Genomic DNA, 26166 nt, shown 5'->3' with positions numbered 1-26166 from the left:
TCAGAAAGCAGATAACAGTGGAATGCATCTATATGTGTCTGGAATGCAAGGCCATGTGTGTGACGAATGTACATAAAATTAATAAAATGCAATGGGCTACAATAGGGAATTAGAGATTTAAAACCTTCAAATTTTAAATCACTGGAGCTTCAGAGGTCCTGTGGCAGAGATTCTGGAAAGCAATCATGTTTTACTTTATCTGTAAGTCTGCTGGATGAATAATAATTACACAATGTGGCAGACGAAAACCATGTGCTTTTATTTAAGCTTAATCTTCATAGATATGAGGCAGTTATAGAAGGTGAGCTGCTTGCTTTAATGGTATTATAATTTGATAAGATATTAGAATATGCCCCTGCAGTCTCTGCTTTCTAAGCAACGATGGATTGGGCTGGAGGAAGTGTTCTTTGCTTTATGCCTTATGGTTTATTTGGGTTTAGACCCTAAGGCAGCCAACACTTCTCCCATGCTCTAAGCAGTCTTCTTGCATAAGCTCAGAGAATGAAAATTGCATTCTTTATGAACCTCTTTATAAAATCTTCTGCTGTTGTTTTTTTTCCAACTTCTGCTATAGACTCTTCTGCACTTTGTGCCAGAATGACTTGGATTTCAGTCTTACAGTCCATCCTTAACCCATCCTTATCCCGTGACTATTCATATCCAGATCTTCATGAAGGAGCTGACAACACTGCTCCACTGAAAGTCAGCCAAGGGTTGGAATGTCCTGAGCCTTACCAACATTCATGTTGCATCTTAGTGGTTTTCCTTCCTTCCATCCTACAGGATCTCCTGACCCCTTAGATACTAGAGCAAAACAGGAGAGGCTTTCAATGGAAAATCAATGTGGCTTGGCAGCTTGTGAAAGATCTTAGAGAGGGAACTGTGGAGCTGTGTGGAGGAGTGAGCAATCCATCACAGCAGCATGATTTCCAATTCATGGAAGAACGATGAAGAAAATAGAAAGTGAAGCAAGAGTGTCACAGCAAGGGGGAGGGACGTAACCTTTAAATTGCAGGTTTTTCCACCTCTGTGAAGCATTGGGCATTGGCTTCTTGCAGAAGTAGGACAAAGAGCTTGATGGTCTGATCTTTTATGGCAGATCCTAGGGGCAGGGGGAGCTGACACGCTTGTTAGCATTTGACCCAGTTTAAACTAACGCGTTCTGAGGAACAAAGACTCACTGAGAGGTTACTGAGAGGGAAACTTGAACCAAATTGACATTGAGAGAAATATTCATGGCTAGAGATACAAGTACCTAAGGAAGAACAAATCTGCCAAGCCAAAAACCTTCCCTTGCTCTGTTGTACCAGTGACAATACAGCTGGTGAAGGAACAAAGCTGCTGCCACAGGAGAACAGACCAAAATGAAAGGTCACAGGCAGATCTGGTCTATGCCAGTAAGTTTTTTGTGCCTGTCCTAGTCTGAAATCCTCAGTCCTACCTTATCCCTGTTCCTTGGAGCAACTCATAAGAAGTTCTGACACTGCTTTGTGCTCTGCTGTGCCAGGGACAAACCTCATCTCCCCGGGGTTATTGTTAATATGATTTGATTAGAGGACACCCATTCAAACCCCTTGTGGAACTTTAACACTTTTTGTTGGTGAAAGGAAAAAAAAATACTCATAATCCCAGCCAGTTATCTCTGATCATCCTAGATGTGTCTCATGGCACAATCCTATCAGGCACTGCTGCCTCCCAGGCTGTACAAATGTTTTCTCATGGCATTTGCCTGATTAGTTAGTATGTGCAGCACTTTGTGGTGCTTTTAGTCCTCATCTCTGTTTTTCTCTCACTCTTGCAAGAAGCTCCACAGCACCTTGGTGGACCTGCTGTGACTTCTGTAAAATTTAAGCACTCAGTGTTGCAAGTAGAGCAGAAGTATTGAAAGCAGGGCAGCCTTTTTAAGGAGGCACTGGTGATCACCACAGGATGGTTTTGGATGGTGAAAGGACAACCAAAATGCCTAGGTTCTGCTAAAATATAATAAATTACAGATTCCTTGGGATGAGAGCCAGGATGGAGGCGGGAAAAAACCCATGAGAGTGCAGAAGAGATAACCAAAGGCAGCATGCAGTATCTAAGCTAGATCAGCTTGGGGGGAAATATTAGAACAACTTAGATGGAGGGGTTTAGGTGAGAAAATCCAGGCCTGGGGACATAACATGGCTTACCAGAGCCCAGGCAAGCTGGATCTGCTGGCACTGCTTGGCAAAAGATCTGAGTGGCCTCATTAGGATGAATTTTGTGCCCAGATCAGTTGTCTTAGGAGAACAAATCAGTGCCCCCACAAAATTCCCGCACAAAATGTGTCTGTGGCAGCTGCATGTATAGAAGTGGGGGCTCAGCCTCACAGCTAACCCAGGAAGGATGAGTTTAATAATTTTACACCTCCAATCCCATGTGTTGTGCTTTTCCTCTTGTTTAATGCTATATGCACTACTGATTTTATTGAGATTGAGGTGTCTGTGAACTGAACTTTATTAAAGAAAAAAATGCCCTGTACAGAAGACAGCTAAACCAAAGCAATCTAGAACCAGCTAGCAGCTGGTTTTTACTTAAGGTAAAAAGGTCAGAACTATTGTGTTAATTTTTGGGTTATTTTTAGAAGCATCCTTTAGAGGGGCTGATGAAGCTTCTGTCTTGGACTTCCTGGAGACATCCATGCCATTGGGCCTCAAAAAACAAACATACCTACAATATAAGCACTTGGTTTTGAATGAGAGTCAGAGACTGACTTGTCAAGCTCTTACCATCTGACCCAAAGCTGAATAAGCAAATACAAGTTAATAAACAAACCAAACTAAATAAAACAACCTAGCTCTGGTGCAAAGTCGAGAAATTTACCAGTCTCACAGAAAATTTCTCTGCAGCTCCAGAAAGATTCAGGTTGCTACTGAGGGCTAAAACAACAAGAATTGGGGATTGTGAGAGAGGATTTGTCTTCTTTTTAATTTTTTAAAAATTTTTTTTTTATTGGAGATTAAAGTTATTGGGAAGGGAAAAAATTAGTTTAGTTCCTGTCTGCTTTCACTAGAACACTAGAGGAAGCTGAGAAATAAAAGAGCATAAAATTTGTTAATTTGATGAGATAAAGAGAGAGAGAGAGAGAGAGATGCTGACCTAGGTGGCTTCGAGGTCAGACAGTTACCCCATGTACCTCCATAAAATGACACAAAGTGGATGAATTATCAGTTTCCTTGTAGGCATTTTCTTATCAAAGGCGCTTGTTAAACAAGGACAAATATAAACCATAAAAAGAAAATACGTGATTCACACTGCTAAGAGGTAAAATAAAGGGGTCATAGGAGTCCACAGTAAGAAAATGAGAAGACTGTAATTATTACAGGTGGCATGGACCAAGACTAACAAACAGATGAAACACAAAAGGATAAAAGTGAAAATACTGAATAATATGATATCCAGAATGCTGGATAACACCGGAATACTAGAAAATACTGGATTATCTTTATGATATTCCGATGTCAGAATTATTGACATATGGGGCGGGGGATCTTATCACTTTGGAGAAGAAAAAGTTAGAACTTCAAAAGAATCATCTCTGCCCCTTTAAAAGTAGGTGCCGCTCGCGGACAGAGTTGCCACTATTTTGGCATCGGGTGATCCTAACGAGAAGAATTCTAGCAGCGGGAGTAAAATAATGCGGATTTATTTCTGGACGCGGCACAATGGCTAGTAAATCTTAAATAAACTAGGAACGAAGCAACATTTTAGATTTTTGCTTTGAAACGGAGTGCGGGTAGCCCAGGAATAGCTCTCCCGTAACGTGGCACGGGTGCCATCCATCACGGCGCGGGGATGGAGAGCGCACAAAAGCCATCCCCGTGGGTGGCGGCTGCTGCTTGCACATTGGGCTGGGGAGGAGAAGCAGCCGCTTCCCCCGGCAGGATTCCCGCAGGAAGCGCTCAGCGCCGGGCGGGGCTCGGCGCGTTCCGGCAGCGGGGCTGCGGAGCTCCCTCCTGGGGCGGGGGGAAGAGACATTCCCGATAGGAAGCGGCACCGTCTCCTGCTTTATTTAAATAAAGCCAACCTCTGCGGTTCACACGCGGGGGAGCTTTAGGCTGCAATCGCGGATACAGCAGGTGACAAAGGCGCCCGCGGCTCTCCCCACACGCCGGGAACGCGGGCCCGCGGCGCGGCGCGGGGCGGCCGCGGCCGCGCAGGGTTTAAATGCCCCGCGGGGGCGGTCCGGCAGCGCGGCGTGTCCCGCCCGTCCCCGCCCCGCTCAGCTGACAGCAGCGGGGCCGCCCGCCCGTTCTGTGCTCGGTGCCGCCGCTCGGTGCCCGCCTGCGCGGCCCCGCCGGGGATGGGGGGCGGCGCGCCGTGACCGGCCCGAGCCGCGCTGCTGCCGCCGCCTCACGGAGCCGCCGCCGGCGGGATGAGCGGGAGCGGCAACCCCGGGCCCGGCGCGGCGCCCTGCCGCTTCGCCCACTACTTCGTGCTGTGCGGCATCGACGCGGAGAGCGGGCTGGAGCCCGACGAGCTGGCAGGTGAGCCTGGAGGCCTCGCCCGCGCCGCTGCGGCTCTCGGCGGGCGTGCGGGATGCGCTGCCTCAAAATGTCTGCTCCCCCCGAGGAGGGCAGGAGGAGGAGGGGTCGCCGCGCCGGTGGGAGCCGCTGGGAGGGAGCGACTCTGGAGGATAAAGCATCCCCCTCCGGAGGGGCTGGTGGAGCATCCCCTGAGGATGTGGGGAGCGTTCGGCCGCGGGATGCGCCGATCCCCGCAGGCCGGGCTGCGCTGACCCCGCTGGCCCCGGTCCCTGGCGGTGGCGGGGACAGGCAGCCCCCGGCGGGTGTCACCGGCAGAGAAGGGAACCCAGGGTTACGGAATTGGAGGGAGCCGAATGACCGAGCTTTCTGCCGGGGCAGATGGGTTTTCTTCAGTCTCTGCGCTGGAAAGGAGGGGGAGGGATCTGGGGAGAACTGAATATATTAATGGAATCGCATCTTTCTTATGTTTATTCGCACCTTATGTCTACTCAGAAATAGTCTTCCCGCATTCTTCTTTCCTTCTCTACCCCAAAAACGTTACAGAAAAAAGGAACAAAACTATTGCTGCAGGCTCAAATACATTTTCTAAAATGTTTATTTTTGATGGGTTCATGACTGGATATAAGCTGATTATGTTGGCATAAGGCAGCACTTCTTCCTCAATGTCACTTTTGTTTATGCAAGAGAAACGAAGTCAGGTTTTTACATATAAAATTTGATCAACTTCAGGCTTAATAACAGGGCTTAATTTCATGGAAGGTGTTTCCTCATGGAGTTCCGAGTTTGGAAGTGTTTAAGTGCCAGTGTTTGCCCATTCCCGTGCGTTCTCACTGCAGGCAAAGGAGCTGTGTGTGGCTGGAGTTGAAAGCAGCTGTGAGCCCCTCTGCCTGGCAGTGAGATCCTGGAGATGGGATCCTAATGAGGTCTCTGCAGCTATTGCATCAGGAAGTACCTTGCCTTCTGGTTGTGTAAGAGAAAGACACGATGATCTGTATCACTGGTCAATGTACGCTGGTTGAAGTTCATGTTTTTGTCACCAGTGAAAGGGGTGGATGCACGTATGTTTCCAAGGAACGACTTTCCAGGGAGCCTTATCTTGAGGCAGGGTAACTAAGTCTCTACCCTTGGCAGGGAGCACACACTACTGTATGGAGGTAGCCCTGGGGACTCCAAGTTGAAGCATTAGCTAAATGTACTTTCATCTCTTTGTTTTTTCGCATGTACTTGTGACCACAGCTGTGTGTTTTCAGTTTTGCTGCTTTTAGTAGGAAACTCCTGACTCCCAGGAGCCTCCTCCCAGCTGATGGTGTGCAGGGTTTGATTTGCATGGTGTGACCTATTGGGGTTTCAGCTACCTAAACTTGGAGTCATCTATCTGAAAAGAAACTATTTTTAAAGCTGTGTTGGCTGGTAGGCTGTGTTTCCCTGATGTACCCGGACTTTCCAAGTTGTCTTTTGCTGATTTTTGCACCATTTCCCAGGGAAGTGCACAGCTGTGTTCTTGGGGAGCACTGCTCAAGGACAGCCTGAGTGTGGTGGGTTTGTGCAAATGTAGTGCCTTGACTACAGGGCTCCTCCTCTGTGGTCTTTCAGTAGGTTTGGATGGACTGCTCCAGCAACACTAAGCTGATTTCAAAGCTAAAGTAATCCCCCTCTTCATTTTTCAGTGAAAGAAAGTGATTTTGGCACATACAGGATAGACCCATTTAGAAAATACAGTGCAGCTGTGAATAATTTCAAAGAGAAATTAACAAAAGTAGTAATTTTTGAAGCAATGTCTTTGTAGCTGGTTTCAACTAGGCAAGGTCCAGCAATATGGTTTGGACATACAAACACTTTTGGTAATGCCAGTTCTGGAGGCATTCTTAATACCTTAGGAGGGTTGGGATGTGATAGAGGAAGAAGTGGAGTAACAGAAATATGATGGGACTTAACATTGCCACTGAGCAATGTTATATTTTTAGGGACTCGTGACATGAGCTTTCTGCTATCAGTTGGAAGCTCAGCAGTGGGAAATGCTGGGGAGGAACAGGGAGTGCTGTGAGCCACAAATACAATGCAGCCGTGGAAGAATTAACTCTGGTTTGAGATGTAGCGGAGAAAACATTTCTGTTAAAGCTTGGGGAGTACTGATGCTGCTGTAGGTAGGTGGTAGTGAGAGCCCATCTAGAAATCTGTGCCACAGATTTCAAAAACTAAGGTACTACAATAGAATTCTCTGATGTAATAGGCGGGGAGAAAGATGCTAGAGGGAGCAGAAAGTCTGTTCTATCACAGGAAACCCACAAATGGCTATTCTTTCTCAAAATGTTCTTAAAATTCTTTGTGGAAGTAAATGACCCTGTTCATTCAGTGTTATGTAGCTGTGGTCGCTACATCTTGCTGTCCTTGTGCTTGAAGAGCTTGTTGAGGTAAGTCACAAGGCATCAATGAAAAGTTGCTGTGACTTAAGCTGCTGCACAGATCATCCCCAGTTCAGCAAAAAAAGAAAAGTAATCAAGAACCTGCTTATCCCCAAACCCATGAATCCCTTGGCAGCCAGTGCTCACAAGGCCCCTGCTCACCCCAGCTCTGACTGATGGAGCTGCCTTGAGGGAAGGGACAAGAGGAGCTCTGCTGCTGCCTTGGAGGCCCCAGGGCCTCTACTGTGAAGAGAGGAGCAGAAGTTAGAAAATCTCAGAGGATTTGAGGTGAACCCTGTGGTGATATTCAGGCAGCTCCCCGTGGTACATGGTGTGCTGAGGAGCTGCCTGTGAGTCAGCTCTGGCGTCACCTGGAGCTCCCTGACCTGTGCCCTGCCTTGCCTGGGGACAGCCTGGCACTCTCCCCACTGTGGAGGCTTTCCTTGCCTGAAGCCCAGAATATCTTTTGACAAAAACTCTCTTCAATTAAAACCAGCAAAAAGCACCAAAAAATCCTCATCTGCTGCATCAGGCAAGAAGTGAAATGTTTCAGTGTTACTTGTGAAAACAAAGAACTGCTTTTCTGATTCTTGTAGTGTTGATAGGTTTGTTCAGAAAATGAAATAAAATCAACATTTATGGTTGTATAGCATTTTTACATGCTTTTAGGGGAGAATATTTTGGTTTATAGTTCTTGTTCCACTGAATGGATGTTCATGCTTAAAATAAGCTTGGTAGATGAGAATTTTCCACCAAGCAAACAGTTCATTTTGCTTAGATTATTTTTTGTCTTTTGCATGTATGATGTTTTCTGGTACAGATTTTTTTTTTTTTTTTGTGAGTTGCTTTGCAGCTGGCTCTTCAGATGGCTGATTTGGGGTTTTTAAGTGAGCTAATTCTGAACAGCTAAAAGCTGTTTACCTATTACTCAACTTGGTAGTGTATCCAGGCACACAGCAAAATTGTGTGTAGATTATGATGTTGTCAAAACACTTGTGGCCCTTATCACAAAGCTCTCACTCAAGGATGGAGGGAAAAAAACCCCTTTTTTTTTCCCTGGGGTTTCTTTTCCAGGCTCTTTCCAGGGACTGAAGGAGGAAAGGAAACTATCTAAGGATTTATTGGTGTTTAATAGTTGGAGGGGTCATAAAAGAAAAGCAGGGTATTTGATGTGAAATATCTTGAAAAGCATGAAAATTTCAGTATTGGTTTCAGTGCCCTGTTGAACTCTCCTAAAATAGGGTAAAGGGAGCTTTTCTGTCATATGCAGGGCTGATGGAAAATAAATTTCAGTTCCCTTTCCTCTTCACGCCTGCTTCTTTCAGGTGAAGCCATTTTGAGACTATCAGCCTTGGAATTGCATGTGCTCATATGAATTTGTTACAGTAAATATTTAACATTGCATTTAACAAAACCACCTAATCGTACATTAAATTGTTTCTATCATATGTTTTTTCATACTATGTGAATTTCATGTTCATATATAATGACCTATATGTGCAGGGCACAAGGTTTTCTGGCTGTAGCAGCTTTTACCATTTGCTTGGGGAACATGTTAAATTTTGTAATATCTTGTTTGAGTGTCACAAACCACAATTTAGAAAAATCCATAGTACACATGACTCAATTAAAAAGAACATGAAATATACTTAATTGGGGAAGTAATTAAGTGCTCTGAAGGAAAGTAGGGAGAGAATTAGGGATGGGTGTTTTGTTCTGAAGTGGAAGGACTCAATTGAGGGTGCAGTTTGGAGGAAGAGAAGGTGCAGTAAGCTAGTGTGGGAATTGGGACTTGAAGGACCATGTTGGATGGTGCCTTCTCTGTCTTAGAATGTGAATATTGGTGGAGTTATGGCTGCCTGCCTGCTGCTTATAAGATTTTTATAGGGTTTTTCTCCACACATGAGCTGTAAATGTTACATTACACTGTCTAGTTTTGGCCATTGTGTAAAGATTCAATGTCTTACTGTCCTATTCAGTGTATGCTTGAAAACTCTAGGGAGCTTCATTACCCTACTGTTAAGATCAAATTCTTTATTTTAATGGCCAGCAAAGCGGAGAGTGGATACTGGTCATGCTGACTGAAAATGCTGAATGTCTTGGGGAAAATGCACATTTCTTCTACCTTATGCTGTTTCCCTACAAAATATCCACATATTGGTAATTAATTTCCCTTCAATGAAATGGTAAAATCCAAACAGGGCATGCTGCAGTCTGGCTAACTGTGCTTCTTATCTAGTAGGCTCTTATTTTTAGAAAGCTAAAAGACTTTTTTGTCCTTGTGTGTGCTTGGCACCTGCGTGCTGACGCCCCGCGGAGCCTCCCCGCCGCCTGCGCCGTTCTCCTTCGCGCTTCCTCCGTGCCAGGGCTGTGCACTGCCAGAAAACTCGGTGGCATTACTACAGGCATACAACTTCTTGTGTGCGTGGCTTTTCTGAAAATAGGCAGTTGGATTTTTTCCTAGTTTGCTGGAAATAGACTAAGTTTCCCTCTGCCGAGGAATATCTGATCAGTTGCGATTCCTGTTCGTGACTTACGCAACTGGAAAGCAGGCCACAGAAGTTCTGCTTTTCACTTTTAAGTGTGGTCCAGATTTGCACAAAGCATTTTTGGAGGGATTGTCCAGATTAAGTAACCTGGATGTGGATGAGAATGGTGCAAGTAGAGGCAGAGATGGTTTATGCTGTTCGAGTTAATAAAGCTTAACTTGCTCCTCAGAAGCAGTTGAGGTCGATTGCTTAGGATTTCTCATCTTTGCAGGGCTTGTGGGAGGAATGGAATTCAAGAGTTTCTCCAGCCCCCCTTAAGAAGTGATGCTCAAATGCAGCACTAAATCTCCTGACATTATAGCTAGAAAAAAACCAAGTCTCATGGATTAGGGATTGGATGGACTAGCCAGCTTATTGAAGTAAATGTCATTTTTTGTGAACTGTCGTAATAATAGGGAGATACTGTTTATTCATTTAGGAAACCTGTTTGATAAAAATCTAAGCTGGGTTAATATTTTGTTCATGTGAAACCAAATCTTATTCTGCATACATAAAGTGTTGCTTTTCTAGTTAAAGGAGCATGGAGATAATCCCTGCTTTTGGAAAACCCAAATTGGATGCTGAAACAGAAATAATGTTTCTGCTCTCTTCTACATCTTCAAAGGTGGTGACATGGATAATTGCTGTAATGGTTCATTCTTCTTTTTTTGCTATTGGAGGAAACCCGAATTCCACTGTAATACCACAAAGGTTTTAATTTTATTTTTAAAAAATATCTGAATTATGCATTAAAGACTTAGTTCCTGATTTCTGCAGCCAAAGGAGTCAGTGCTTTTTATAAAGAACTGTCAATATTATTGATAAGTATGATCTCCATTTAATAAGGAGTAACTCTCTCTTGCTGGCTTGGATAACACACCAGTTTGTGGAATTGCTGATGGTTGTGATGTATTGCTGTGTTTCAGCAATAGCACTTTCATTCTCTATCTGCATGTATGCCAGAGAAATGCAGGATTTAAATGCTCACCCAGCCCTGATGTGACTATTCTGTTATACATTTGCCTTCATCTAAGTTTTTTTTACTGTATTCCTTTGAAAATAAGGTACTGACGGGGTTGGAAAAACACCATTATTCCTATCAATAGCACTGACTCACTAATGCTAAACCAAAGAGAATTTCTTGTACTTTGCTTGCCAGATAAGCTGCTGTTTTGATTTCCACTTAGACTAAAGCCTCTTGCACGCTTGGAGGCTGCTTGGCTGCCAGTGGCTGCTGCAGTGGCCGAGAAGCAGAAGGTGTGATGGTGTACGTGAGGGGCTTTTTCAGCGAGGATCCCAGAACTGCCCCGTGGATATTGCAGGGGGCAGCCCTTTTCCTTCTCACTCTGTAATTGCAGCAGTGATCAAAGCAGTGCCAGGCAGAATGGCTGAGCTGCTGTCCTTTAGAAGAACGACCTAAATCCAGCCCTAATCTTGTTCCTGCGCAGCAGCCTGAAGTCACTGCTGGCCCCATCCTGGCGGCTTAGTGCTGCAGTGGCTGTGGAGAGACGGGGTCCCAGGCCCACAGCCTGTGCCACAGAGCCCTGGCAGACAAAGGTGGCACACAGCCTGTGCCTGGGGCACAGAGCCCTGGCAGACAAAGGTGGCACAAACGTGGCACGTCCCGGGGAGCGCAGTGACAGTGCCGGATCGGGATCGGCACGGTCGTGTGTCGGTGGGGAGGGCATAGATGTGGTGGTGGTGTGAGCCTGACCTGCTGCCAGGAGAGAAACCCCTGTGTTGGTGTCCACCTCTGTCCTGTCCTCAGGGTGCTGGAGGATGGAGGCATCAGGGTAAGGTGATGCCCACCGCCCTGCAAACGGAAGAGCAGTAACCATAAGTGTGTCAGAATTGCTCAGGGCGGTGCGTGACTGTAATATTGATTTCTCTGCTCAGCTGTTTTCCTGTGTCCTCGCCAGAGCCTTTTCCCAGTGCTGCAGGAGCTGTGCCAGTGCCCTGACACCCTTCCCACAGCATGCCCGTGCCAATGCAGAGCTCCATGCAGGAATAACTCCAAAATCAGCTGCTTCAGGAAAGCTGCACGTAAGCCAGCAGGGCAGGGGTGTCAGGGCTCTCTTGCCTGCCTTCTTTCACCTGCTTGTCATGGGCTAATCAAGTTGTCCTTAATGCCAGCTCACCCCTAAAACATGCTGGCAAGTGTACAGCCCACAAAGGCTCTGCGTGGGCTGGCACTGGGTATGTGGCTGGCACACTGCTTCTGCTGCAGTTCTGGTCTGTTGCAGTGAGGGCTGGACTCAAGGAGAAATGTGAATGAAGGGGAAAAAAACAAACAGTGCATGCACTTCGATGCAGTTAAAGCTGTGATCTTTGGCTGGTGCTGTTTGAGATCATGTAGGACCACTTACATATGTGGGAAGAGTTTCTTTTTGAGCCATTTCTGGTGTGCATGGAGAGGAACTGTGTGGAATATGTGAATCTCTGTATAGCTCATGACTGAGCCTACAATTTTTGTCCTTCTCTTGTTTTTTTTTCCATTATTTACCTCTTAACCAGTGAATAACAAAAATACATACAGTAGGAAAAATTGCATTGAGGAAAACTAAATTTGGTCAGGAAACAGCCTTCACTGTGGTTTTTTGATCACATTAGCCATATAGATAATCCCAGAAGTAATTAGGGAAGAAATGGTGATGGGTCATCATAGTAAAAGAAACATTCTGGGGGAATGACTAATGTGTGATAGACTGCTGAGGTGTCAGATATAGGCATGGCTGGAAAAAATTTCTGTTACATTACCAGTATGAAAATATAAACAATGCCATTTGTGCTTGTTGCTTGGAGTCAAAGATAATTTTTAATCATCTGCCTGATCAGCTGAAGATTCTCTCATTAGGGTGTCCCAGGCTTGGTGGAGGTGCCTGGCTGAAAACATGAAGCCATTCTCCTTTGAGGTCTGAAGTTTTGCTTCTACCGCCATGCCTACCCAAGCCATGAAAAATAACATCACAACTTCCAAGCAGATGTTTGAACAGTGAAATGTGAAGAATATTCCATGGGAAAGAGGAATAGGAAGAGTACTTCTGTGGTTTGAAGTACTTTGTCCGATCTCAGTGACCTGCTTCAAGTGATAGTACAAAAATTAACTCTTACTAGAATATGATATTGGACAGAGGGGTCTGTTTTTGGTGGATCTGTAAAGAAATCTTGTTCTCTTCGCAGTTTCTTACAAACACGTCAGCTGTTCTTGGTTTGTGTTCAGAGGCAATGTTTAAATATGTCAGTCTTGTAGAGTAAGCACCCCTTCACCCTGGAGCATGAATTTGAGTTTGCTTTACAGTCATTTTAACCATCAAATTGCAATAATAATTCTGGGATCTAGTAGCACTTAAAAGAAAACCTAGTAAGCTTTATATCAAGCTTGATATGGAGTCAAATCACGCTTTGAAGCTGTGTGAGTGGCAAGTTGCACAGCATGAAAGCCAGAAGTATCCTCTGTCCGCCCCCTTCTCGGTATTCTCTTGTCGTGTTAAAGACTAACATGTGGAAGGGTAAGGGGGCTTAATCTGAAACACCATTCTGTGTAAACAATGACAGGATTAAACAAAAAAAAAAAAAAGAGCCAAGCTCAACCGCCATGGGTGTGTAGTGGCTGCTGCTTTTCACGGATGACTGCAATTATTTGTGTAAATTTGCATTTTCCCCTCAGCATCTCTATAAAGCCCTGCTCATTCCCATGCAGAGCTGTTGGCACGTACAAGCGGGTTGGCATGCGGTGGCACGCGATGCCATGTCACCTGTGGGAGCAGGAGCTGCACTTACAAGGGAAAATCAAATATCACCATTTTTGTTTTGTTCCTTACGTGTTTGCTCCTTACACGAGGCTGCCCAGGTGTCAGAGGTGCTTTGAGTCCCTTGTGACTGAAACACAAGAGGGCTGAGCTCTAAGTAATGAAATGATGAAACCCAGAACTCACTTATCTGGTAATTCCTCAATGAAATATTGATTAGATGGGCCAAGCAGCCTGCGTTGGACTGACCGGCATCTGGAATCAGCTGGAGCCTTCTGGAAGAGGATGCTGCTGTCATGGTCCAAATAGGTATTGCTTACACTGACTTCAGGTGTCTGACAGGTTCTGCAGTCTGTGTTCTCGCTGGCCTGGAGCCTGCCTGGAGGGTCTAAACCATCTAAGAGCCCCCCTCTCCTGCTTTTTCTCCAGATTGCTGCTGAGATTAATCCAGTCAGATGGTGTAAATACCTTCTGCTGGGCCCTCTGGTCTCCCCTGAGATGCCCAGGGAAGAAAATTGAGATTTGTTGTTTTAAATTCAAATTATGAAGTATTTGAGCAAAGAATGCAATATGCAATTGAATAAATATTTGGCTTTTCATTGTTGAGGGAGGGGAGGATTTGCTGATGAGTTAGTTATTCACACAATACTATTTTTCTATCAGCATTCCCACTTGGTATTCTTGTTTGTTTTATGCTGTGCAATACTCTGACATGAATTTAAAATTAAGAACAATTTTATGCTTAAAAACAAAACACCAGTTCTGTTAACAGACTTTCTCTAAGCTGTGATGCTGGCTGGTGTGGAAGAGATAAAGGGCTGCTGCACTGTTTCTAGAATGGGAGTTTTTTGTAATGTAGATTTTTGTGCTTTCTCACTTTTATTCTTCCAGTATGGCTATATGAAAATACACAGTACCAAGTATTTTGTTTGAAAAAAAAAAAAAAATACTCAGTACCACTTTTTGTTTGAAAAAAAATCCCAAAACCAAGGAATCCAAACGAAACTAACAGAAACACTAAAAATGCCCAACCCCCTAAAATTTTGTCAGGATCTGAAGATTAAATGTTGGTCATAACTCACATTGCTTGAAAACTGCCAGGTGCTTTATAAAAATGACTGATGGTAGATGTGTGTGAAGGATCTATTTTGCTGTAGTGATGCCTTGTAAGCACTGCAGAAATATCAAGGCCAGGAAGAATGATATTAGTGTCTTTAATGCACCCCTTCTGGGGTTGTCAGCCTTTGTCTGTAACTACTATTGCTATGAATCTATTAAGAGAGAACATTTATCTCTGGAAATCAGGATAGCAGCTATTCAGCATGGATGGATTGGGTGTTTAGCCTTTTCCCAAGATGATGCTGTTCAAGATGGGTTTTTCTTACGAAATATTTGCAAATATATTGACTCTTTCTGGCTTTAGTGAGTATGATAGCAGATGTTGTTTGACTCTCTTAATTCAAGCAGGGATGTGTTGTCTAGTGTTTGTGTCTGAAATTTGGGAATGACTAAGAATTACAGAATCCTGTTGTAGGGAATGCTATTAAGTAATCATTTTTTTCCTGTATAAATATGAACATCTGCATGGGGTGAGGCAGCTGTAACCATGGTCTGCTATTGCACTCAGCCAAAGGGGAATGGTGGTGGGAGATGTTAACTTTCACAATAGCAGTTCTGGGTAATAACTTACTGTCATTTCCATGCCCATGTCTTTGTTTCTCTCTACTTGGAGCTGCCCACAGGGTGGTGAGTTGAGTGGGGAAAGAAAGAACCCTGTTGAAATTTGCTCAGTGTAACATACTGCTAAGAAAAAACAACCACCAAAACAAAAAAAAAACAAAAACAAAAACAAACAAACAAAAAAATCCCTTCAGCCTCATGTGTGCTGAACTTCCCATGAAAGCTGTGCCTTAATGAGCTCAGGCCCCTCAGCCCTGCTTTGTCCCTGTCAGCAGGTGAGAAAGGGCCAAGGTCCCTGGCGTGGGTGCCCTGGCTGTGACCCAGGAGCTCGGGGCCCCGATTAGTTCAGCTCTTGTGCTTTCAGTGGGAATAAGAATGACAAAACATTTGTCTGGGGGCCTGGTTGTATTCATACTCCTCCCTTCAGGTCCGTGCTAGCGCTGGCAGAACCATTTGTCCAGGAACCAGGGAGAAAAGGCACAGATTTAGGTCTGCCCCAGAGCTGAGAGTGCATCACTCAGAGCAGTCATTGCTGTGGTGTGTCCGAGATACAGATCGTATATGATGGTGATAATGATCTGAAAGCTATCTGCAATTCAAAGTGGGTATTGGGTTTCAGTTATTGGTTCATATTTTGTCAGCACTTTGTGACGATGACTTGTGACCGTGTCCCAGTATTGCTTGTGATGCACTGAATAACTCAAAAGGGAAGCTGATGCTAACTAAGCAGGAGACCATCTGTGTTGTTAATAGTGCAGTGTTATCACACTCAAAACTCAGCTTGAGTGATTGATAACATGATCACACCAGGCTTGTTTCCTTTTTATTGAAAAAAAGTCAAAATACCAACCAATCTTATCCTCCCCCCAATCTTATCTACCAACTTCTGAGCACGCATGTCAATTTAATTTTGTCAGAGATGGAATGGAAAACAAAGAGGATTTTTTCTTTGTTTTGTGAAGTCCCTGCAGCTAGAGCAGAGATCCTCCTTAACCTTCCAATAGTGTAGGTACATGGTTTGTGGTAATTGGGAGTGGGGCTGTGGCTGAGCCTCATCCCCAATGGGCTACAGCTGTGCAGGACAGGTGAGCAGCACTGAGGGCAATGGGTGCCCAGGGGCACTGACCAATCACCAAGGGGAACAGAGGGCACACAGGTGTAAAGCATGTAGGATGATGGCTATAAAAGGTTGGAGAGCAACAAGGGCAGATACTTTCAGCCTTGACAAGTGACGTGGTGGTGCTGTGTATGGGCAAGTGCTTAAAATCTGATGTGGTATGGTGTTACTCTGTATGGGCAGGTACCTGATGTGCACTGGTGTTACTCAGTTTGGGTAAGCGCTTAAAACCTTCTGAAATTGTCTGGTGATACTCTTGGCCATCACAGCTGTGACATATGCTGCAGCACAATAGCACAAAGGCTGCAGGAAAAGCAGCAGCAGTTCCTAAAGCAAGGGAGGCCCCTGCATGAGGGTGTCCTGGCAGTAACTGGCAGCCCCAGAGTGGGATCCGAGCAGAGCATGCACTGCCTCCTGCCCAAAGGTAGCCCCTGGTACTGAGGGGAAAGGAAGGAAGGAAGGGCTGTTGGAGCTAGCAGGCCTGTGTGAGCAAAAGGAGCTGCAGATGAGAGCACCGTGACTTCTGTCCTGCCATCCTGTTGCATAATTCCTCGTGCTATTCACCCCTACCTGTGAAAACCTACAGCTGTGCTAAAGCCATTGTCCTCAGTCTTTCTTGCTCAGTCTCAGCTCCTACAGTGTGATAACAGGCAGTGGGAACAAAGCTGTGTTTGGCAATAAATAGCAGTTCTCAGATGGTTGTTTGCAGGGTCCAAGTCCTTCCTCGGCCTCAATGAAAGGATGTAGGAGCTTGAGTGTGTTGGTACTATTGCATTCAGAGATGTGCCTATGGAAAAACACCTCTGTATTTCTTCAAAATATACTGAATGGGAGATTCTTCCCCAGCATATTCTGCTTCTGTGAGTTCTTTAATATCTTTTTCTTTTCTTATCTTCCCTCTTTCTACATTCAAGAAAAAACCAGCTCATCCTCATGCTTTATTGTTCTAAAATGCTATTCTGACCTTTCTGATTATATTGTTCAGAATGACAATCTCTAGTCTGATATATTAAAGTGCTAATGATGCATTAGGAGTCATAAAACTGTATTTAGTGCATTAAATTTTGAGTAACTCCAGTAAAAGGCGCTGCAAGGGATGGCTAATCACTTGGCATTTATGAGTTGTCTTGGAAGTAAATGACAATATCCAGCTGAATCTGCCTGCTGGAATAGCCCAGAAGGAGATGGCATTGCCTTGCAGTGGAAGGTTGGCAATCTGTGCTTGATTAATCTGCTCACCCCAAAGTGGCATTGCTCCATGCTTCCAGCAAGCTTGTAACAGATGAATGCATTAATGAGCCCCTGGGTAAGTGAGACGACCCCCGGGGGCCCAGGGATGTGGGGAATGATAAACATTGCTGACTCAGTTTCTTGCTCTTATATTACATTTTTTTCCCCAAACTGTGCTTAAGTGATTCCATGTTAAAGTGCCTTTGTGCATAGCTAACAGTAGCAGAGCTGTTTGTGTGGGTTTGACTGGCTGGGTTACTTAGGCCTTTTTATTTCCCTGACTTTTCTTTACTTGAAAAATGTTGCTGTCTTCAGATGTGAAACGCTGACTCTTGGTTAGTTGCTGCTAGACCATGCTGAGTCTTTGTATGTTAGAGAGGCTGAGATCAAACCTCCCTTGGGGCCAGCCCAGTGATCCACTGAGCCATCATCATCATCTGTGTGTATTCAATTAACTGGCTGGTAAAAGTGTGCAGAGGCCTCTGAGGGCTGATGGCAATATGTGGTCCAGAAAGTTTAGGAATTATTCTGGCTATAAGAAAAAACAGTTTCAGGAGGCTACTTAGCTTTTGCAGACTAGATTGTCTTTAATTGTCACCATCTGAACAGGTTTAATAAGAAAGGAATTGCAGTTAAATTTAAGCAGGCTTTTGCATTCGGGAATTAAATTTCTGTTCTTCTTTCTTGTAGTGGCTTACTAACAATTGTCTTGCTAATGCATTTAAATTCTGCTCCTTAAAAATGTATTAAGTGGTTTATTTGTAGGAGGTCATCAGTTTCACAATATTGTATAAAACTGAAACCAAATCCTCCTGTCTGCAGCTGCAGTGTTAAATAGAGCATCATTGTCATGTGGTGAGCATGGCTGTCAAAACACTTCGGTCAGAGTGGGTAACATGAACAGTTCTTCTACATTAAATATTTATAGAAGAAAATACAAACTCAGAGGGCTGCCAGCAGACAGACATACTACTTAAATACATTGTTGTGGTGGTGAGGGCACGGATCTTTGTGCTGCAGCTTTAGGAAAAAGACAGCAACCTGTTTCTCCTTGCTCGTGGGCTTTTCTGCGTATGTGTATGAAAAGGAACTGGAAATTTAAAACTTCCAAAGGAAAACAGTAGCTCAGCACAAGCGATTTGGCTGCCAGCATCCCCCAAAATGTCTGTTCTGCTACAGCAGCCACAGAAGAATGCAGCACAAGCTTCTCTTGCCTGGCCCCAAGGGCAGCACGTCTTTATTTCAGGTCCTCTGGTGCAAACAGGTGGTGAACTACAAGTGGCGAGATGCTGAGGAGAAAACCATGTAATTAAATCTGGCGCTGTAGCATAATAAATCTCCCTTGTATTCTTTAGCTTCCTAGAGCCTTTCTAGCAGTACACAATGGCTGTGATTAATGACTGTTGTATTGTCTTAAATAATAAGCTTGAGCTTTTAGATAGGTGACATAATTTACCCTTAATGAGCGTCAGCTTCATGTGTTTGATCTCAATGCTTTGAATTTCAGTGTCGTTGTTGCCATGTCCTTGAGAGATTGTTTTATGCTGAAGCAAACCAGTAAAGGAAGGGGGATGGGGAGCAATTTTTATCAGGGTGTGAAGAATCCAACCAAACTGTTGCTCTGATGATGCTGACTTTCTTGTTGTTTCGTGTTTTTGATATGTGAGATGAAAGTGATTTGAATTGTTCATAAACTGGACCCACTGCTATTGAGAGAGATCTTTTCTTTGATAAAAGTGTTCCTTGTGTGAGGTGTCTGAGAGCACCATTGATGGGTGTTTCCTTTTGTGTGTCAGGATGCACCAAATAGCCAGAGCAGGGAAAAGGCTTTTCGAGCCTTTCCACATCATTGCCTCGTCCATCACCACCTCAGTAGGCTTCTCTGTTGTTTTCTCCCTTGACCGAAGATAAGCAGCTCTTTGATATGAGCTCCTGTGTCTTCACATTGCCTGGATTCAGCTGGCAGACAAGAAATAACATTATATTCTCTTCCCTGCAGTACCTGTGAAGAGCTTTCCCCATCTCCATCTACTCAGCACTTCAGCAGGGCTGGAAAGGGAGGGCTGAGAAACTACAAAGCACATCAGACCTAATTATTCAGCCAGCATAAGGGCCTTTCTTTCCTGCTTGGGATATTCACTTTTGCCTGTGTGGGTAGTTTGACTGACAGAGCGTGCTGATCCCAAAGCCATTGCACTGTGCCCTGTAAATGCTCCAGCCCCAAATCCATCCTCCTTGGGGCAGCCTGGCCCAAGGGGGCAGCTCTCATGGCAGGGCTCATCAGTGGAGGGTCAATGCAGACTCCCCCCCTTTGTCTTTATTTTTGCAGGGACGGTGGGGAAAGGGATTTAAAATCCCTCATCCTTTCTTAGTAAGTCTGACTCATTTTGTTTGGTTTAGCGTTGTGGTAGAAAGAAACATAATGGATTTGTTAGGGTCAGTGCTTCACAATGTGACGGTTGACTTTGATGGGCAATAGGGCCTAGTTTGCCACTCCAGACAAAGGATTTGTAGGTCTTGCAGGCTGCCATCTGTTCCTAAAAGCGAGTTTTGGTGGAGAAGTGATGCAGCTTGCATGCTGAAAACGTTGGGGTCTTTCTATTCAAAACTGCTGTGCCCTTATGTTTGAGCTTTAAATTTCAAAACTAAACACAGTTTATTAATAGCAGGACTCCCTTTTGCCCTCCCTCAGGCAAGCTGAACATGCAAATAACATTAGTGATGTATTGGCGTCTTCTAAAATATTTGTGTTTTAGAATGTGTACGCTGATCCCCAGAGTGGGTTCTATTCTCTTCTTCAGCCCCCACCCAAACTCTGAAATGCTACATCTGGCTGCATTCAACAATGCAAGGTTGAATGCAGCCAGATGCAAGGCTGCATTCAAACAAAAAAGGTTGTTTGCCTTTTTTCTGCTACTTCAGCATATAAGGCACAGATTGGACAAGAAATCATGTTCAGCTTTCATTTGATTTTTCTCTTGTGCTGACGTTTTGTCTTATGCTCCCTTAAAAACAGCAGAAAAACAGTTGAACATTTCTGCCTCTATAATCCAGAGTGGAAATTCCTGCTTTCCTGCTGTGAGTCTGCTGCAGAGTCTCTTAAATAAAGTGACCAGCCGACCTGTAGGGCTCAGACATGCTGACAAATACAGTCTATTTATGTGCTGTGCCTTAACCTGTTAATGGATTGTTTCTATGTATAACTACTGGAGGAAGCACAGAGCTGCACAATCCAGGTCTGGTGGGCAGGAAGGCATCCTGCTGCAGGATTTAGCAAATGTAACTAGTAAAGCAAAGCTTTTGCAGTTTTCTTATTTACAGCTGGAGATGAACAGGACCTCTGGCACTATAAAGAGATCCTGGATTCTGGTCCTGCCCATTGCTCTCCTGGTGCAGTCCTTCCTAACACTCTTAGAGTGCATTTTTCTTTTTTATTAAGGGGAGTGATTGGTGTGGCTGCTGTAGCTGTGCAGGTACACAGGAGCATCACTAGAAATGGGGCTGGAAGTGCTGTGTTGTGACAAGTGAGTTAATATGCTGCTGCTGAATGTCACAGTAAGATTGTGATGGCAGCCAAAGGAAACTGGCACCTTCCCTTTGCCCCCAAACACAGCACCCAAGGTGTGCCTCTGCAGACATCCTGGACATGTTGTCACCCTCCTGCACACCAGTGTGTGCCAGCCACTGGCAGAGAGCTGGCAGGCTGCACTGGGACTCATGCTCCTGCTGCTCAAGTGCTGTGTTTCTGGCTGTTCCTGGATTAACCTGCTCTCCAGACTTGCTCCCAGCCCTGGCAAGTGGCTCAGTGCTGGGGGCTGGTGTGGGAGAAGGGGCTTGCTGGCTTCCCTGCCCTGCTGGGAGAAGGAAACACAGTCATCAGCTGGCAAACAGCACAAGCAGCTCTGCTTCCCTGTCCTGGCTCTCCTCACAGCGCTGTGCCTGAGCCAGTGCTGTGCAGGCAGCACTGAAAAGCGGATTTTTTTTTTCTTTTTTTTTTTTGAGGGAATTAAAGGAGTAAATGACTGTCTTTGATGTGGTGGCCTGGTTCTGTACTGAGCTTTCTGCTGCAGGAGCTGATAGGCTGTCCCTCTGCCAAATTTTCCTCTGAAGGGTGGAAAACACTACTGACAAAGACCTGAGGCCCAGAAAAAGGACATTTCTGGTCAATAGGATTAATTTAAATGAGGGGGTACCCATTTCTTACATGAAGATGAGAGCTGATCCATAGTAGGCAGTCTGAACACAGGCTGCTTCTACTGATTCAGGCTCCTATGTCATTTACCTGGCTGTTCTGTGGAATTTAAATAGCTTGCCAAGGAGGGGCTTGTTGTGCCTGGAGATGTAATCTAAACAGCTTTGGATAGCTTATGCTCATGATTTTCTTTGGAGATGATGTGATGGTTCAATGATGAAATGTATGTCCCAGGAATGAGCCCATCCAGCTACCTCTAAACTCCTCTCAAGCAGCAGAAAAACTTCTGTCTCCTTTTAGGTGCAGTAGTGCCATGGTGTCAAGTCCCAACACCTGTATGGGACCCTTGGAAGTATGCTTGAGGAAGCCCATGATTTTCATGCATTCATTCATTTCATTTTAATTTTAAATTTCCAAAGCCGAGACTTTATTGACTTTTGCTAAAATACAGGGTGACATAGAAGCTTCACAGAAGTGCAGTCATTAGCTTAAGAGGATCAGATAAAAATTGAAAGGGTTTTGTTTAAGAAAAATTTGCATCAAGGACTTCCAGGTAGCTGTCTTATGATTATATTTAAAATGAGTATTCAGTTTGAGAAGCCAAGAAGTTCTTTATAGTCCATTTGTGGACTCTAGGTTTTTGGCAATGTGTATATACTGCAGCTTTGGAGCTATCAAATTTATTGAAGTGGTAGGTATAGGAGCCTCAGTATCTTTTTTGTGTAGTCTTTGTATTTTCTACACCTTAAAAAAATATAAAAAAGAGGGAGTTGCAGGGAATAAACTTCTGAAGAGTAAAGACAAAAATGGTGGGATTGTCATTTTGTAGATGCAGCAGTTGATTTAGTCAGCTTAGCCAAAGAATCTTTGGCTCTATCAGAGAAGAACTTTTTCTGCTGTACTTAATTGAATTTGCCAAGCTGGAACAAGCCCTGGCATAGCAGTTTCAACCCCTGCCTTTGCTAGTCAGCAGCATGAAGAGCTGCAGAGAAGTGATGAAAAATGCTGAGCAAATGCCGTGTGAACTGGAAAGTCAGCACTGCAATGCCTTCTTGACCTGGTGGTGATGGTCATTTCCTCCTCCTGAGTCAGTTTGGGACATTTGGCACATGCCCAACACACAAAAATGAGTTGTTCCACAGGGATTCACTTCCCTGCCGAGGTCTGTGTGTGCACTCAGTGCCTGTGCAAGACAGGATGTGCTCTGGAGAAAGGATCTGATCTGATCAAGCCTCTGTGGATGAGGAAGGCTCACATCAGTTGGGAGCTGCAGGAGTAAAGCAGGAGTTTTCACATACCACTGCAAAGGAGCATTACTTTTGTCTGGAAGCATAAGGGTTATAGTGGAGGAGCCTAAATCCTAAATTTCAAGTCCTGATGTGGATTGACTGTAGCTCCTAAGGAGCTTTATGTTCTGTCATTCCTGCAGCCTACTGGAAAAAATGTGTTATTTGTACAGGCAATGAAAGCATTGGCTGTGGAAGCTGCAGTCACTTGCACACACAACTGGATGGTTCTGAACCAGTTCAGTGATGAGCAGTCCCAGCCTGCCCAGTGAGATAGTGGGGAGCTCACGTCCTACCAAATTAGTCCTTACTTGAATTGGGAAGGAGGGGAGTGGTGTGCAAATGAATGCCTTCCATTTGACTTCATTTGGATGTAGGAGCTGCTGTTTTTGTTTGATAAACTTGATAAACCTCATCTGCTGTTACAGTGATTTCAATTGGAGGAAGATAAATTGAGGTGGAGAAGGAAATTGGAGGGCACAGGCTCAAGCCTGAGCAGGAAGATTGTTTTAATAGCCTTGTCAAATGTATGTTGCTCTGGTTCAGGGTAAATGATAATTCTTCAAAGTTCTTAAGGTAAAAAAGGCAGAGACTTCAGCTTTTCAGGTATATTTGAATACAATATTTGGATACATTTGAGTTGCCTTTGAAAAGCAAGCCCAGTTTCCACCAGCTGAGCAAGACAGAATATTGTGTCGCTTCCTTGAGGAAACACTCTCTGCTGCGTTTGTTTTCCCAGTCCTGGAATGAGAGCTTTCTGTTTGTGCTGTCTGAAATGCTGATTTGTAAGATGTCCTGACAAAAAGGAGGAATTTAATGCAGCAAGAGGCAGAGTGATGTAGTTTATCTGTGGGTGTGCCCCTGTGGGTGTGTGAGATTCATGCCCTGGATTAAGGGCAATGGTGTGTGCTTCTGTTGGACGCAGAGGAAATTACTTTCAAGTTAATTGAATAGTGTTGGGTGTGTGTGAAGAATAGAAGGCAATGAGCAGAAGTAATTTTCTAACTTAAGGTAAGTTTCACTTTTATTTGATGCACTGCACTAAAATAGCTCAGATACAAAGCTTGAGGTTAAAATACACACTAAAGCTGGAATACAGACTCTGTTTGGAAAAGCTAAGTTGCAGAAATTTGTAGAGAATAAAAAGTCTGTAGCTTAAGACATAAGCAAAACCAGTAAGAGACCTGATAGCTTTGTTTAGGTTATAAGGCAAGAAAGATTATCAAACAGAAGTGATGAGTTAGGGGTGCTGGAAGTCAAAGCAAAGCTGCACAGTGCCTGGGAAGCGGAGAGTGATGGTGGCTGTTCTTTCTCCAGATCAGTGGGGAACTCTGTGTGTGTGTACACAGATGCATGTGCAGACCAAGTTACTCCTTCCCATCACAGAAGAGCCCCAGGTGACCTGGTTTGTTAGAAAAGCAAGTTTCTGCAGGCTCACAGCTCTCTAAGACCCTTTTCCACTCACTAATGGCAATTCACTGGTTGTTTCTGACTGTCCTAAATGAGGGACAATGACCTTGATGGCCAATAGGGACAGCTTCAAGAAGAATCCTGGAAGCCAGGTAGCTTCTTGTGTGCATTTTTTCTGCGCCAGATCAGAGAATTGTAGTAATCTTTTGCATAAGGTCTCCAATCAATGATTGAGTGAAGGAGCTTGCTTCATTTGGTGCCAGGGGTCTTGCACATGGAGAACATGCAGTGGCACTTTTTGGCTTTTTTTTATAACAACCAATTCTAATGCTTGTTGAAGAGCCTCGTTATTCCACAGGTCCTAATGTTCCACCAGGATAGATCTTCTAAATCTCTCCAAACTTTTCACTTATGCTAACAAGAGAAATTTTGGCATCTTTTTCCCCCACTCTGTCCCTCAGTCCACTAACAGAAAGTTGTGGAAATGGGAAACAAGAAATCAGTGTTTTTGTGGGTCTGTCTGTTTCTATGTATGTTCATGATAAGTCAAGATCATGTTCTTAACTTTCTTAAGGCTCTGAATATAAAATCCATACCTCAAAATCTATAAGGTAAGAAGTAAAAAGACATAAATGGGAAGTGCTTTTGATAAATGTTTCTAAGAGGATTTGTTGAGCTAGATGACACATAGGAATTACCTCATATATATATATGTATATTTGTACTGCAAGATGGACTAATGTAAAACCTTTGACAGACAAAATCACAGTATTTTGTAAATGGGTACAGCATTTACATTTTTCTTGTGATATGGCTCTGATGTGGAGTCATTTCCCCAAGCTTATTCAGAAAGCTGTGGAAGTATGAACTCAGTTACATCCAAGTTCTGTAAAGCATTCAGTGAAATTAGAAGCAACTCATGGCTGACAGCATTGCTTTTTCCTTTCTCTTTGAAGCTTCCAAGCAGGTTGAGTCTTTTCAGCTAAGATGGTGGTTTTCAGGGCTGCATCATCTTTGTCATTGCATTGCAGACACCACAGAGTTCTGCAGGGTGATGGATGGCTCCTGGAACAGGCTGCACAAGCTGTCCTGCTGCTGGAGCAGTGAGGGGGGACTGAGTTGGCAGTGCTGATGGTTACTGCAGCACTGTCATGCAGTTCTCTTGTTCCTGCAGCCAGTGCTTGTCAAATTCTAGGGAGATGTATGACTTGATTGTGACTGTCCTATCTGGGGACACTTAACTGCACAAAAATACTTAGCCAAACTAGCCTACTGAAAATCTCATGGGGAGCAAATTTTGACAATTTTCAAAATCTTTGTCCGTTCACTGGTGTCTGAAATTCTTTCTTTCAAAAACAATTTTCAGAAGAAGTTTTCCCTTCCTCCAATCTCTTAACAAAAGTGTTAACAAAAAGGAGGTATTTATGTCAGGGTCTCTAAGCCTGTTTTGCAAGGAGAGATGTGATGGAAGAGGCTTCCAAGGGCTTGCTCTGACAGTAGATACCTTTCAGAAGAGAACTTCTGTGTGAAAATCATCTTCACAATACTTAACCAAGAAGGGTCTTCCACTCTCTTTGCCTTCTCTTTCACCTTCCTACATCTCTGAAGAAAAGTAGTTTCCTTTTTGAAACATGCCAATTTAATGCAAGACAACTAATTGCAGTTGTGGCTATATGTTGTATCACTGAGTTAAATTCTGTTGGAAGGTTGAAATAAAAACCAAGATGTCGCACTCAAGCAATCCCATGTGTTTATTAAGTAGCTGGAGCTACAGATGCTGTTCTCTGCTGCATCAATGTTTGTGTAGATTCCCAGAGTCAGCCTAATGCCAGAGATGGTTCAGAGTGCTGTCTGTCATTCCCTCATGGTGGTTAGCTCTTATATGGGATTTCCTGTCCTGCTCAGGTGCATTGTCCATCTTGTCTAAGAGCTGGTGTATGCTGTTGCTGTGGAGTGTGAGGGAACATATCTTCATGGTAATCCTTTGGAAAGGTTGATTTCCATACTGAAATGGTAGGGAGCTTGTGTGTGCATGTGCATCCCTCTGCTGAGCTCAGTGTGCTG

At 44.3% G+C, this 26166-nt stretch overlaps 1 protein-coding gene across 1 annotated transcript in view; it reads left to right on the top strand.

Annotated features, from left to right (window-relative positions):
* Window positions 1-4376: 4376 nt before the first annotated feature.
* The window catches only part of DENND5B (DENN domain containing 5B), a 105862-nt gene continuing 84072 nt past the window's right edge, over window positions 4377-26166 (top strand). Inside the window, exon 1 of the mRNA XM_058022656.1 lies at window positions 4377-4508. Coding sequence (XP_057878639.1) covers window positions 4397-4508 — 112 coding nt within the window. The 5' untranslated portion in view covers window positions 4377-4396. The remainder of the gene's footprint in view (window positions 4509-26166) is intronic.

The sequence above is a fragment of the Melospiza georgiana genome, chromosome 4 (assembly GCF_028018845.1).
Source record: "Melospiza georgiana isolate bMelGeo1 chromosome 4, bMelGeo1.pri, whole genome shotgun sequence".
NCBI classification, from domain to species: Eukaryota; Metazoa; Chordata; class Aves; order Passeriformes; family Passerellidae; genus Melospiza; species Melospiza georgiana.
The sequence above is the reverse complement of the archived record's forward strand: the minus strand, read 5'-3'. Positions and strand labels throughout refer to the sequence as shown.